This window comes from Haliotis rubra, unplaced genomic scaffold, assembly GCF_003918875.1.
Source record: "Haliotis rubra isolate DU_JTF1 unplaced genomic scaffold, ASM391887v1 Scf245, whole genome shotgun sequence".
NCBI classification, from domain to species: Eukaryota; Metazoa; Mollusca; class Gastropoda; order Lepetellida; family Haliotidae; genus Haliotis; species Haliotis rubra.
The window spans coordinates 1,174,623-1,186,910 of NW_025766503.1; the positions used below are offsets into that span (position 1 = coordinate 1,174,623).

The 12,288-nt window shown below is 46.4% G+C and overlaps 1 protein-coding gene across 1 annotated transcript; it reads left to right on the forward strand.

Annotated features, from left to right (window-relative positions):
* Positions 1 to 414: 414 nt before the first annotated feature.
* On the forward strand, positions 415 to 11,921 carry LOC124279025 (sodium-dependent phosphate transport protein 2B-like). The gene is made up of 6 exons (XM_046714817.1): positions 415 to 553; positions 2,595 to 2,723; positions 5,722 to 5,865; positions 8,039 to 8,346; positions 8,625 to 8,703; positions 11,008 to 11,921. The coding sequence occupies exons 1-6, from the start codon at positions 415 to 417 to the stop codon at positions 11,919 to 11,921; spliced, it is 1,713 nt and encodes a 570-aa protein (XP_046570773.1).
* Positions 11,922 to 12,288: the final 367 nt, after the last annotated feature.

Genomic DNA, 12,288 nt, shown 5'->3' on the forward strand with positions numbered 1-12,288 from the left:
CCCCCTTTTGGGAGGGGAGGAACGTCCAATATCAAACAAATGAAATACCCAACAAATGTGCGTTTTTACTTTTGAAGTAGTATGGTAGGATAATTGTGGTGTTTTACATCTTTACTGTATATATATTTGAACATCTTACTCGTAAGTTAGGTAAACAAATTCCCCTTTAATGTATAACCTGACATACCCACGTGTGGACTGTCCCAGTACTATAAGTTCACCTGATGTCCTTCGACGGAGAAGCAAATACAAGATTGATTCCACAAAGGTAAGTATATTTGTGTTTAGGGACAACATTTTCACCACGTCTTAAAATTGAACTCCGAGGCCAAGCATTAGGAGTTTATACCAAATAAGTGTTAAACAAATTATTGCAATCAAACTTTTATTCTGTATCCAGGAACATCTCTAAGTATGGATGACACAAGGCAAGCGGAGAAGTCCCACAAGAGTCCCAAACATGAGATGGATATAGTTGATGTGGAAAAGGACACTGAGGTGGACGACCCCTGGGCCCTTCCTGACACCATAGACACAGGCAAACAATGGAACGGTAAGTCAGGCCCTTCTTGACACCATAGACACAGGCAAACAATGGAACGATAAGTCAGGCCCTTCCTGACATCATAGACACAGGCAAACAATGGAACGGTAAGTCAGCCCCTTCCTGACATCATAGACACTGGCAAACAATGGAAGGGTAAGTCAGGCCCTTCCTGACATCATAGACACAGGCAAACAATGGAACGGTAAGTCAGCCCCTTCCTGACATCATAGACACAGGCAAACAATGGAACGGTAAGTCAGCCCCTTCCTGACACCATAGACACAGGCAAACAATGGAAGGGTAAGTCAGGCCCTTCCTGACACCATAGACACAGGCAAACAATGGAAGGGTAAATCAGGCCCTTCCTGACATCATAGACACAGGCAAACAATGGAACGGTAAGTCAGGCCCTTCCTGACATCATAGACACAGGCAAACAATGGAAGGGTAAGTCAGGCCCTTCCTGACACCATAGACACAGGCAAACAATGGAAGGGTAAGTCAGGCCCTTCCTGACATCATAGACACAGGCAAACAATGGAAGGGTAAGTCAAGCCCTTCCTGACACCATAGACACTGGTAAACAATGGAACGGTAAGTCAGGCCCTTCCTGACACCATAGACACAGGCAAACAATGGAAGGGTAAGTCAAGCCCTTCCTGACATCATAGACACAGGCAAACAATGGAAGGGTAAGTCAAGCCCTTCCTGACATCATAGACACAGGCAAACAATGGAAGGGTAAGTCAGGCCCTTCCTGACATCATAGACACAAGCAAACAATGGAACAGTAAGTCAGGCCCTTCCTGACATCATAGACACAGGCAAACAATGGAACGGTAAGTCAGGCCCTTCCTGACACCATAGACACAGGCAAACAATGGAAGGGTAAGTCAGGCCCTTCCTGACATCACAGACACAGGCAAACAATGGACGGGTAAGTCAGGCCCTTCCTGACACCATAGACACAGGCAAACAATGGAAGTCAGGCCCTTCCTGACATCATAGACACAGGCAAACAATGGAAGGGTAAGTCAAGCCCTTCCTGACATCATAGACACAGGCAAACAATGGAAGGGTAAGTCAGGCCCTTCCTGACATCATAGACACAGGCAAACAATGGAAGGGTAAGTCAGGCCCTTCCTGACACCATAGACACAGGCAAACAATGGACGGGTAAGTCAGGCCCTTCCTGACACCATAGACACAGGCAAACAATGGAAGGGTAAGTCAGGCCCTTCCTGACATCATAGACACAGGCAAACAATGGACGGGTAAGTCAGGCCCTTCCTGACACCATAGACACAGGCAAACAATGGAAGGGTAAGTCAGGCCCTTCCTGACATCATAGACACAGGCAAACAATGGAAGGGTAAGTCAAGCCCTTCCTGACATCATAGACACAGGCAAACAATGGAAGGGTAAGTCAAGCCCTTCCTGACACCATAGACACAGGCAAACAATGGAAGGGTAAGTCAGGCCCTTCCTGACATCATAGACACAGGCAAACAATGGAAGGGTAAGTCAAGCCCTTCCTGACATCATAGACACAGGCAAACAATGGAAGGGTAAGTCAGGCCCTTCCTGACATCATAGACACAGGCAAACAATGGAAGGGTAAGTCGGGCCCTTCCTGACACCATAGACACAGGCAAACAATGGAACGGTAAGTCAGGCCCTTCCTGACATCATAGACACAGGCAAACAATGGAAGGGTAAGTCAAGCCCTTCCTGACACCATAGACACTGGTAAACAATGGAACGGTAAGTCAGGCCCTTCCTGACATCATAGACACAGGCAAACAATGGAAGGGTAAGTCAGGCCCTTCTTGACATCATAGACACTGGTAAACAATGGAACGGTAAGTCAGACCCCTCCTGACATCATAGACACAGGCAAACAATGGAAGGGTAAGTCAGGCCCTTCCTGACATCATAGACACAGGCAAACAATGGAACAAGATGTCTCGTACGTTTCTGCAATCATAGGTTGAGCTGAATATCTCCAGTACGTTTCAAGATACCATGGTTTCTGTTTTCACGGTAGAAATGACGGGCCAGGAGAAGCTGAAGCGAGTTGTTATCAACATCCTGAAAGTGGTGCTGCTACTCGGGCTCCTCTACATGTTCATCTGCTCCCTGGATTTCCTCAGCTCTGCATTCCGACTTCTCGGAGGTGAGCACTGCTTAGGGATGTGCAAATTCTTTAATGTTAAATAGCTGCACGGTAAGGGGTGAGTACATGCACTCTTTCGGGTGAATATCTACACTGTGTCAGGTGAGTACATGGTACTTTATGTCGTGAGTACCTGTACTGTATGGGGTTAGCACTTGTACTGTATGGGGTGAGCACTTGTACTGTATGGGGTGAGCACTTGTACTGTATGGGGTGAGCACTTGTACTGTATGGGGTGAGCACCTGTACTGTATGGGGTTAGCACCTGTACTGTATGGGGTGAGCACTTGTACTGTATGGGGTGAGCACTTGTACTGTATGGGGTGAGCACTTGTACTGTATGGGGTGAGCACCTGTACTGTATGGGGTGAGCACTTGTACTGTATGGGGTGAGCACTTGTACTGTATGGGGTTAGCACTTGTATTGTATGGGGTGAGCACCTGTACTGTATGGGGTGAGCACCTGTACTGTATGGGGTTAGCACTTGTACTGTATGGGGTCAGCACCTGTACTGTATGGGGTGAGCACTTGTACTGTATGGGGTGAGCACTTGTACTGTATGGGGTGAGCACTTGTACTGTATGGGGTGAGCACTTGTACTGTATGGGGTGAGCACCTGTACTGTATGGGGTTAGCACCTGTACTGTATGGGGTGAGCACTTGTACTGTATGGGGTGAGCACTTGTACTGTATGGGGTGAGCACTTGTACTGTATGGGGTTAGCACCTGTTCTGTATTGGGTTAGCACTTGTACTGTATGGGGTGAGCACCTGTACTGTATGGGGTTAGCACTTGTACTGTATGGGGAGCACCTGTACTGTATGGGGTTAGCACTTGTACTGTATGGGGTTAGCACTTGTACTGTATGGGGTGAGCACCTGTACTGTATGGGGTTAGCACTTGTACTGTATGGGGTGAGCACCTGTACTGTATGGGGTTAGCACTTGTACTGTATTGGGTGAGCACCTGTACTGTATGGGGTTAGCACCTGTACTGTATGGGGTTAGCACCTGTACTGTATGGGGTTAGCACCTGTACTGTATGGGGTTAGCACCTGTTCTGTATGGGGTTAGCACCTGTACTGTATGGGGTTAGCACCTGTACTGTATGGGGTTAGCACCTGTTCTGTATTGGGTTAGCACTTGTACTGTATGGGGTGGGGTTAGTTAGCACCTGTACTGTATGGGGTTAGCACCTGTTCTGTATTGGGTTAGCACTTGTACTGTATGCGGTTAGCACCTGTACTGTATGGGGTGAGCACCTGTTCTGTATTGGGTTAGCACTTGTACTGTATGGGGTTAGCACCTGTACTGTATGGGGTTAGCACCTGTTCTGTATTGGGTTAGCACTTGTACTGTATGCGGTTAGCACCTGTACTGTATGGGGTGAGCACCTGTTCTGTATTGGGTTAGCACTTGTACTGTATGGGGTTAGCACCTGTACTGTATGGGGTTAGCACCTGTTCTGTATTGGGTTAGCACTTGTACTGTATGGGGTGAGCACCTGTACTGTATGGGGTTAGCACCTGTACTGTGTATGTGGCAGGCGTATATCCACAGAGTTATACAGTCCACTGGTCAGGACGGGTGTTGATTATGACCTTTCGTTTGACATAACAGTTAAGCCACTGTATTTCACCTAAGTGAAAGTCAATTTGATGTCTGTCAAAAGCGGAGTTTTACTCAGCTGATTCCCTCTACACAAAACCTGTACTGTGGTGGCCTGTTGGCGAACTATACTGGCATGTTTCTTCTGAAACCGATAAATCACTACACATGGACATTTACTCACTTGAAGTTAGTAACAACAAAACTGATTTTTCAATACAACGTTTGTAAAGTTGAGTCGTGGCTAGATTTATGGCTACTTTGTGGACTGATAGATCAGGGCCTACACACTGTGTCACTTGTGGGTATCATATGGGCAGCCAGTTGTCCCTCCATTGGACTGGAATGACAGCCGCTCAACGAGGGTTGTAATTTCTCAACTTTACAGCGACTCTTTAGGCCCGAACTGACTCGTACATCAAACAGGAACTAAACGTTCAGCTGTTTTAAAGCGTCACTCGCGAATATTCGTCAGCTCAAAGCTTTGTGTTTTTTATTGAGGTTGATATGAGTCTGCACTGTCTGAACGAACGTTTTATTCCAAAGGCTGATGACCTTGTAACTTTGAAATTTAAATCTCAAGAATCACATGTATTTACTTTCATATCATTACTCACTGTTAATTCCAATTGCCTTTTACATTGACTGTGCATCACTGTGTAACCCTTAGATTAGCGAAGTTTGGCCTAAGGGCACCAAATCCACCTACAATGTGTTGACCTAGCACATAGTGAATCTTGTGTATATCTACCCATTAAAATATACCGAAAACTATCAAGTACGATTTGTCACTTCCCTCCGAGCACTGTATACGCCAACCCCTTGGATTTAGGAATATGTACATAATCTAGTCATCGTCACGTATGTCTCCAACGTATTGTACCAAACGCGTAGAACACGTTGCACTATTGTAAGACAATGTCTCGATGAATTATTTGTGTGATTATTACGGTGATTGTCCAGAACGTTAGTCTTCAGGTCTTCTTTGCTAAGTGATATTACGAGAGAGAAAGGGAAGGTATTGGAGTCCACCTGTCTCACTAAGGTGAAGATCACTTGACCACCGTCCGCCATGTCGCCAAGTGTGTCAGATAACAAAGGCTTTGACTTTTATTGCTCCTCCAATGTGCGTCGTTTTGGAAGGGTGACAGAATAATATCTCACTGAGTTATGACACATACGCTGTTGGCTGCGCGCACGTGCACGCACGGACACTCATGGCAAGAGTGTGGGGAAGACTCCTTCCATCTACCAGTGACTGTTGAGTAACGTCATTCACTGGAGCCCTGTGTTAAACGATGGCCCTATTTTTGTACGGTCGTCATAACCATGTGTTGTACGTTGATGTGAAATATGTCCTTATCGTGTTTCGTCCTCTGCCGTGTCTCAGGTAAAGCTGCGGGAGAGGCGCTCAGCGATGTGGAGCTCCTGTCCAACCCAGTGGCCGGGTTGATGGTCGGCGTCCTGGCAACCGTGCTAGTGCAGAGTTCTTCCACATCCACGTCCATCATCGTCTCCATGGTGTCTGCCGACAGTCAGTAGCACTTCCAGTAACCACCTTCTGCACGACCTATTATGTTTCCCTCATGTCTGCCGAGTCAGTAGCACTTCCAGTAACCACCTTCTGCACGACCTATTATGTTTCCCTCATGTCTGCCGACAGTCAGTAGCACTTCCAGTAACCACCTTCTGCACGACCTATTATGTTTCCCTCATGTCTGCCGAGTCAGTAGCACTTCCAGTAACCACCTTCTGCACGACCTATTATGTTTCCCTCATGTCTGCCGAGTCAGTAGCACTTCCAGTAACCACCTTCTGCACGACCTATTATGTTTCCTCATGTCTGCCGAGTCAGTAGCACTTCCAGTAACCACCTTCTGCACGACCTATTATGTTTCCCTCATGTCTGCCGAGTCAGTAGCACTTCCAGTAACCACCTTCTGCACGACCTATTATGTTTCCCTCATGTCTGCCGAGTCAGTAGCACTTCCAGTAACCACCTTCTGCACGACCTATTATGTTTCCCTCATGTCTGCCGAGTCAGTAGCACTTCCAGTAACCACCTTCTGCACGACCTATTATGTTTCCCTCATGTCTGCCGAGTCAGTAGCACTTCCAGTAACCACCTTCTGCACGACCTATTATGTTTCCCTCATGTCTGCCGAGTCAGTAGCACTTCCAGTAACCACCTTCTGCACGACCTATTATGTTTCCCTCATGTCTGCCGAGTCAGTAGCACTTCCAGTAACCACCTTCTGCACGACCTATTATGTTTCCCTCATGTCTGCCGAGTCAGTAGCACTTCCAGTAACCACCTTCTGCACGACCTATTATGTTTCCCTCATGTCTGCCGAGTCAGTAGCACTTCCAGTAACCACCTTCTGCACGACCTATTATGTTTCCCTCATGTCTGCCGAGTCAGTAGCACTTCCAGTAACCACCTTCTGCACGACCTATTATGTCAGTAACCTCATGTCTGCCGCCGAGTCAGTAGCACTTCCAGTAACCACCTTCTGCACGACCTATTATGTTTGCCCTCATGTCTGCCGAGTCAGTAGCGCTTCCAGTAACCACCTTCTGCACGACCTATTATGTTTCCCTCATGTCTGCCGAGTCAGTAGCACTTCCAGTAACCACCTTCTGCACGACCTATTATGTTTTCCCTCATGTCTGCCGAGTCAGTAGCACTTCCAGTAACCACCTTCTGCACGACCTATTATGTTTCCCTCATGTCTGCCGAGTCAGTAGCACTTCCAGTAACCACCTTCTGCACGACCTATTATGTTTCCCTCATGTCTGCCGAGTCAGTAGCACTTCCAGTAACCACCTTCTGCACGACCTACCACCTTTTCCCTCATGTCTGCCGAGTCAGTAGCACTTCCAGTAACCACCTTCTGCACGACCTATTATGTTTCCCTCATGTCTGCCGAGTCAGTAGCACTTCCAGTAACCACCTTCTGCACGACCTATTATGTTTCCCTCATGTCTGCCGAGTCAGTAGCACTTCCAGTAACCACCTTCTGCACGACCTATTATGTTTCCCTCATGTCTGCCGAGTCAGTAGCACTTCCAGTAACCACCTTCTGCACGACCTATTATGTTTCCCTCATGTCTGCCGAGTCAGTAGCACTTCCAGTAACCACCTTCTGCACGACCTATTATGTTTCCCTCATGTCTGCCGAGTCAGTAGCACTTCCAGTAACCACCTTCTGCACGACCTATTATGTTTCCCTCATGTCTGCCGAGTCAGTAGCACTTCCAGTAACCACCTTCTGCACGACCTATTATGTTTCCCTCATGTCTGCCGAGTCAGTAGCACTTCCAGTAACCGCCTTCTGCACGACCTATTATGTTTCCCTCATGTCTGCCGAGTCAGTAGCACTTCCAGTAACCACCTTCTGCACGACCTATTATGTTTCCCTCATGTCTGCCGAGTCAGTAGCACTTCCAGTAACCACCTTCTGCACGACCTATTATGTTTCCCTCATGTCTGCCGAGTCAGTAGCACTTCCAGTAACCACCTTCTGCACGACCTGTTGTATTTCTACTGTTCGTAGGTTCTAACTGATCATGATACTGATGCCCATAGTCTTTGGTTTTACCAAGTGAAAGACGTCTACAACAGACGCCAAATTGGGAGACCCTCTGTCACGCTCTGATAACTGAAATACTGTGCATTGCTGAACCCCATCCGTTGTCTCTTCCAGTGCTTCCTACTCGGCTGGCGATCCCCATCATCATGGGCACGAACATCGGGACGACTATTACCAACGTGCTCGTCTCCCTGGGGCAGATCGGTGATAGAGATAGATTCAGGCGCGCTTTTGGAGGCGCAACTCTGCATGACATGTTCAACTGGTTGACTGTGTTGGTGCTGCTACCGATAGAGGTCGCCAGTGGTTATTTGTACCGCCTGTCTGGATTAATGGTGCAGAACATCAACGCTGATCCGAATGTGGAAAATCCGGATCTGCTTAAAGCCGTCACCAAACCGCTGACTGGGAAAATTATAGAGGTAAGGGTATGCTGGTTGCGCATAGGCTCAACCTGCTGAGAGTGTTTCTTGGACTGACCGACCTTTAGGTACGAATGTTTTTTCAAGGCAGACCATGCTTGTGTATACCATATGTTCCCCTCAATCTATGGGGAAGCAATGTTTTTATCCTCAGAAGGAACTGATGTTTTCTTCACGGTTCTGCGACATAATGATAACAGCTGTTGTATGGCGACAAATGATGTGTGAAAAACAACGTGTAAGTCAGGCTAAAGGAACCCGTGTCTTGTTTTCCTCAGTTGGACAACGATGTGATTCGGGCCATCGCCAGGGGAGATAACACGACACACACCCTCATCAAGTTCTGCTGTGAGAAAGGTAAGCTCTCAGTGTCCTAAATACACAATAATCTCATCGAATGTGTATATATAGTGGATTAAACAGTATGGTCACTGATCATTACGGAATACATGTGTGTAAACTGGCTTAAAGTGCATGCTCACTGATCACTACGGGTGACATGTGTAAAGTATGTTAACATACATGGTCACTGATCACTACGGGTGACATGTGTAAAGTATGTTAACATACATGGTCACTGATCACTACGGGTGACATGTGTAAAGTATGTTAACATACATGGTCACTGATCACTACGGGTGACATGTGTAAAGTATGTTAACATACATGGTCACTGATCACTACGGGTGACATGTATAAAGTATGTTAACATACATGGTCACTGATCACTACCGATAACATATATGTAAGATGGATGTCACTGATCACTGTTCTCACTGTTCACATATTACATCAGCAACTATTATCATTTCAGGTGACAATTCAACGTGTGCAAAAGAATGTAAGTATGCACAAACATATGTTTGGGGAAAATTTGCTTAATGGGATAGGGGTGAGTTAACACATGTGATTCTGGATCAGTTGCAGACAGATTTCACAGTATAAATGATCAAATGTCTGTTAACATGTATAGCTTATAGAAGGTTCAATAAGTGAAGGCGTCTGTTCCGAGTTGGGCGATGTTTTCAATATCTGCTGTGGACATCACGAGTCCCCAAAACTGCTGTAGATGCGACAGGTGACCTGACGTCTCTGGGGCCGGGTGGCAGTCAGGTACGCGTCGGCCGAGATCATCCCACAAATGCTCGATGGGGTTGACGACGATTTGGAAGGCCATGGAAGCACTGTAATGTTCTCATTCTGAAGATACTGAATAGTGGCATGTGCTGTGTGAGGCTTGGTATGATCTTGCTGGAGCAACTCCCTCTGGCGTTCAATGATCGGAACAGTGTGAATCCTTAAGATTACCGAAAACAGTAAAATTGCCCTGAAGGCGCACAAAGCTAGATTTCTGCGTGTGGGATATGGCTCCCCACACCATGACACTCTCGTTCAAAAAGTTCATTTCGTCGTCGTCAGACACATATTCTTCCGTCACGGTACTGAAGCAGAAAGCGTGATTTGTCAATGAACTATACACGTCGCCAGTTGTGTAGAATCTTGAACGTTATTGCACCACTCAACCCGTCGACGTCGATGTAGTCGTCGCAGCACAGGACCAAAATTGGGTCTTCTGGCTCGAAGTCCATCTTCTCGTAAACGATTACGAATGGGTTGCGCTTACACTCTCCTCATATTAGACACTGCACTTGGAGTTGCGGTTGATGTGACAGTTCGATTCAACAAATGAAGTAGCGGATGTACCTATCCCGCATTGCATCTTGCGTAGAAATGGTTTGTTGATATCGGTCCAATAAACGACTGAATGTACTCTGGTGAACACGGAGGTTCACGTGAACGTGCAACGGCAACATTGAGACCCCCCAGCCTCCAGACGTCCAATGGCATTGGTCGATTTACAGCAGTGAGTCGCGGCATAACAATATGCTTCCATTTAGCTAAAAATGTCATTGACCATCTAAAGAGAAAAGGGCCTTATATATGCAATGTGACTGCTCACGATTCCTCAGAGCTGCACGTGCAGAACCACTTATTCTCCAATACATTTTCATGCAAGTTGACAGTTTGGAACATAAAGGTGCACTAAAGTTTCCGAAGATGTGTTTTTGCGCTGTGCATTCGTTCTGTGTACACAAACCAGCATTAATGGCGATATTATAGCAATCAAGCACTAATTTTTGCAAAATATGTTTTTGGGGGGAGAGTATATGTGTATCTGTGTTTGGGGTGAGGGTTGTGGGTGTCAGCAAAATGTTACACTCGTAAGCTTGTAGTCTCGTACCAAGCCACCCAACACCAAACCTCTCTTGTAAAACATGTTACACTCGTAAGCTTGTAGTCTCGTACCAAGCCACCCAACACCAAACCTCTCTTGTAAAACATGTTACACTCGTAAGCTTGTAGTCTCGTACCAAGCCACCCAACACCAAACCTCTCTTGTAAAACATGTTACACTCGTAAGCTTGTAGTCTCGTACCAAGCCACCCAACACCAAACCTCTCTTGTAAAACATGTTACACTCGTAAGCTTGTAGTCTCGTACCAAGCCACCCAACACCAAACCTCTCTTGTAAAACATGTTACACTCGTAAGCTTGTAGTCTCGTACCAAGCCACCCAACACCAAACCTCTCTGTAATGTTGCAAATATATGATAGCCTAGCATCAAAATGTTAAACTTCTTTTCTCAATCTCATTGTCAGGTGAACACCTGTTCTTAGAAACCAGTCTCTCAGATACAGAGGTCGGCCTAATCCTGTTGGCGATGGCACTAGTTACGTTATGCACGTGCCTCGTGCTGATCGTGAAGATCCTGCAGTCACTGCTCAAGGGGGCGATCGCCAAGGTCATCAGGAAGATAGTGAATGCTGACTTACCTGGTATTCTACGTCCAATCACCGGTTACGTTGTCATGCTGGTCGGCGCTGGACTCACATTCCTGGTTCAGAGTAGTTCTATCTTCACTTCTACTCTTACCCCCCTCGTGGGAATGGGCGTTATTAAGGTGGACCGTGTATTTCCCCTTGTACTCGGAGCTAATATTGGTACCACCTTTACCAGTATCTTGGCAGCTTTGGCATCAGATAGCACAGGTTTCAGGAATTCCCTTCAAGTGTCGTTCTGTCATCTGCTGTTCAACATTAGTGGTATTTCGCTATGGTACGGGATCTGGCCTGCAAGACAAGTTCCCATCCGTATGGCAAAGAAACTGGGCTCCGTGACTGCCGATTATCGCTGGTTCCCGATTTTCTACATATTTTTTGTATTTCTTTTTAGCCCAATGGCTGTGTTTGGACTTTCGTTGGCCGGTTGGGAATACCTCGTTGGGTTTGGCGTCCCTGTCCTTATTCTGGTCATTTTCGTCATTACTATGAACCTCCTGCAGAGCAGCGATCGCATCAGACCACGACTTCCCCACCGTCTTCAGAGCTTTGAGAATATGGGTTTACCACTGTGTTTGCGCTCACTACAACCTTACGACAAAGCGGTCACGAAATTGCAGGTATTGTGTAGTTGCTGTAAATGCTGCAAACTAAAGACCAAGGAGGATGTTACTGAAGATAAGGCAGAGAGGGTCAATTATGATAACAAAGCTTTTGAGGGTGAAAGATTGTAACCAGTCTTTAACTTGGTGAGACTCACGTTACACCCATATTATTTAACAATTGCTGTTTACAATGACCTGATCTCAGTTCTTTCATCGATGTATACTATACGTCGAGTCCCTTATATGTAACGAGAAGATGACACTAATGTCTTGGGTAATTGTGCAAAAAATAATTTGCAGCTGGAATTCCACAGTGGATGTTATCGTGGCACTGTACACGTGCTACATGATGGGTTACACTAGAGAACACAACGTCCAATTCCTCATCATTGACCATTAATTTACAGTGCTTACGTCATGTGTCACCATGATTACGATACACAAGTATTCTGGGGATATAGGGTTTACATATGTAAGTACCTGCGAATACCAGAGA

What these genes read in the sequence shown, in the direction of transcription:
- LOC124279025 (XM_046714817.1), top strand. Translation starts at nt 415, where the DNA reads ATGGATGACACAAGGCAAGCGGAGAAGTCCCACAAGAGTCCCAAACAT. An exon ending in CACAGGCAAACAATGGAACG is followed by an intron (nt 554 to 2,594) that starts GTAAGTCAGGCC and finishes TTTTCACGGTAG; the next exon opens with AAATGACGGGCCAGGAGAAG. An exon ending in CTCCATGGTGTCTGCCGACA is followed by an intron (nt 5,866 to 8,038) that starts GTCAGTAGCACT and finishes TGTCTCTTCCAG; the next exon opens with TGCTTCCTACTCGGCTGGCG.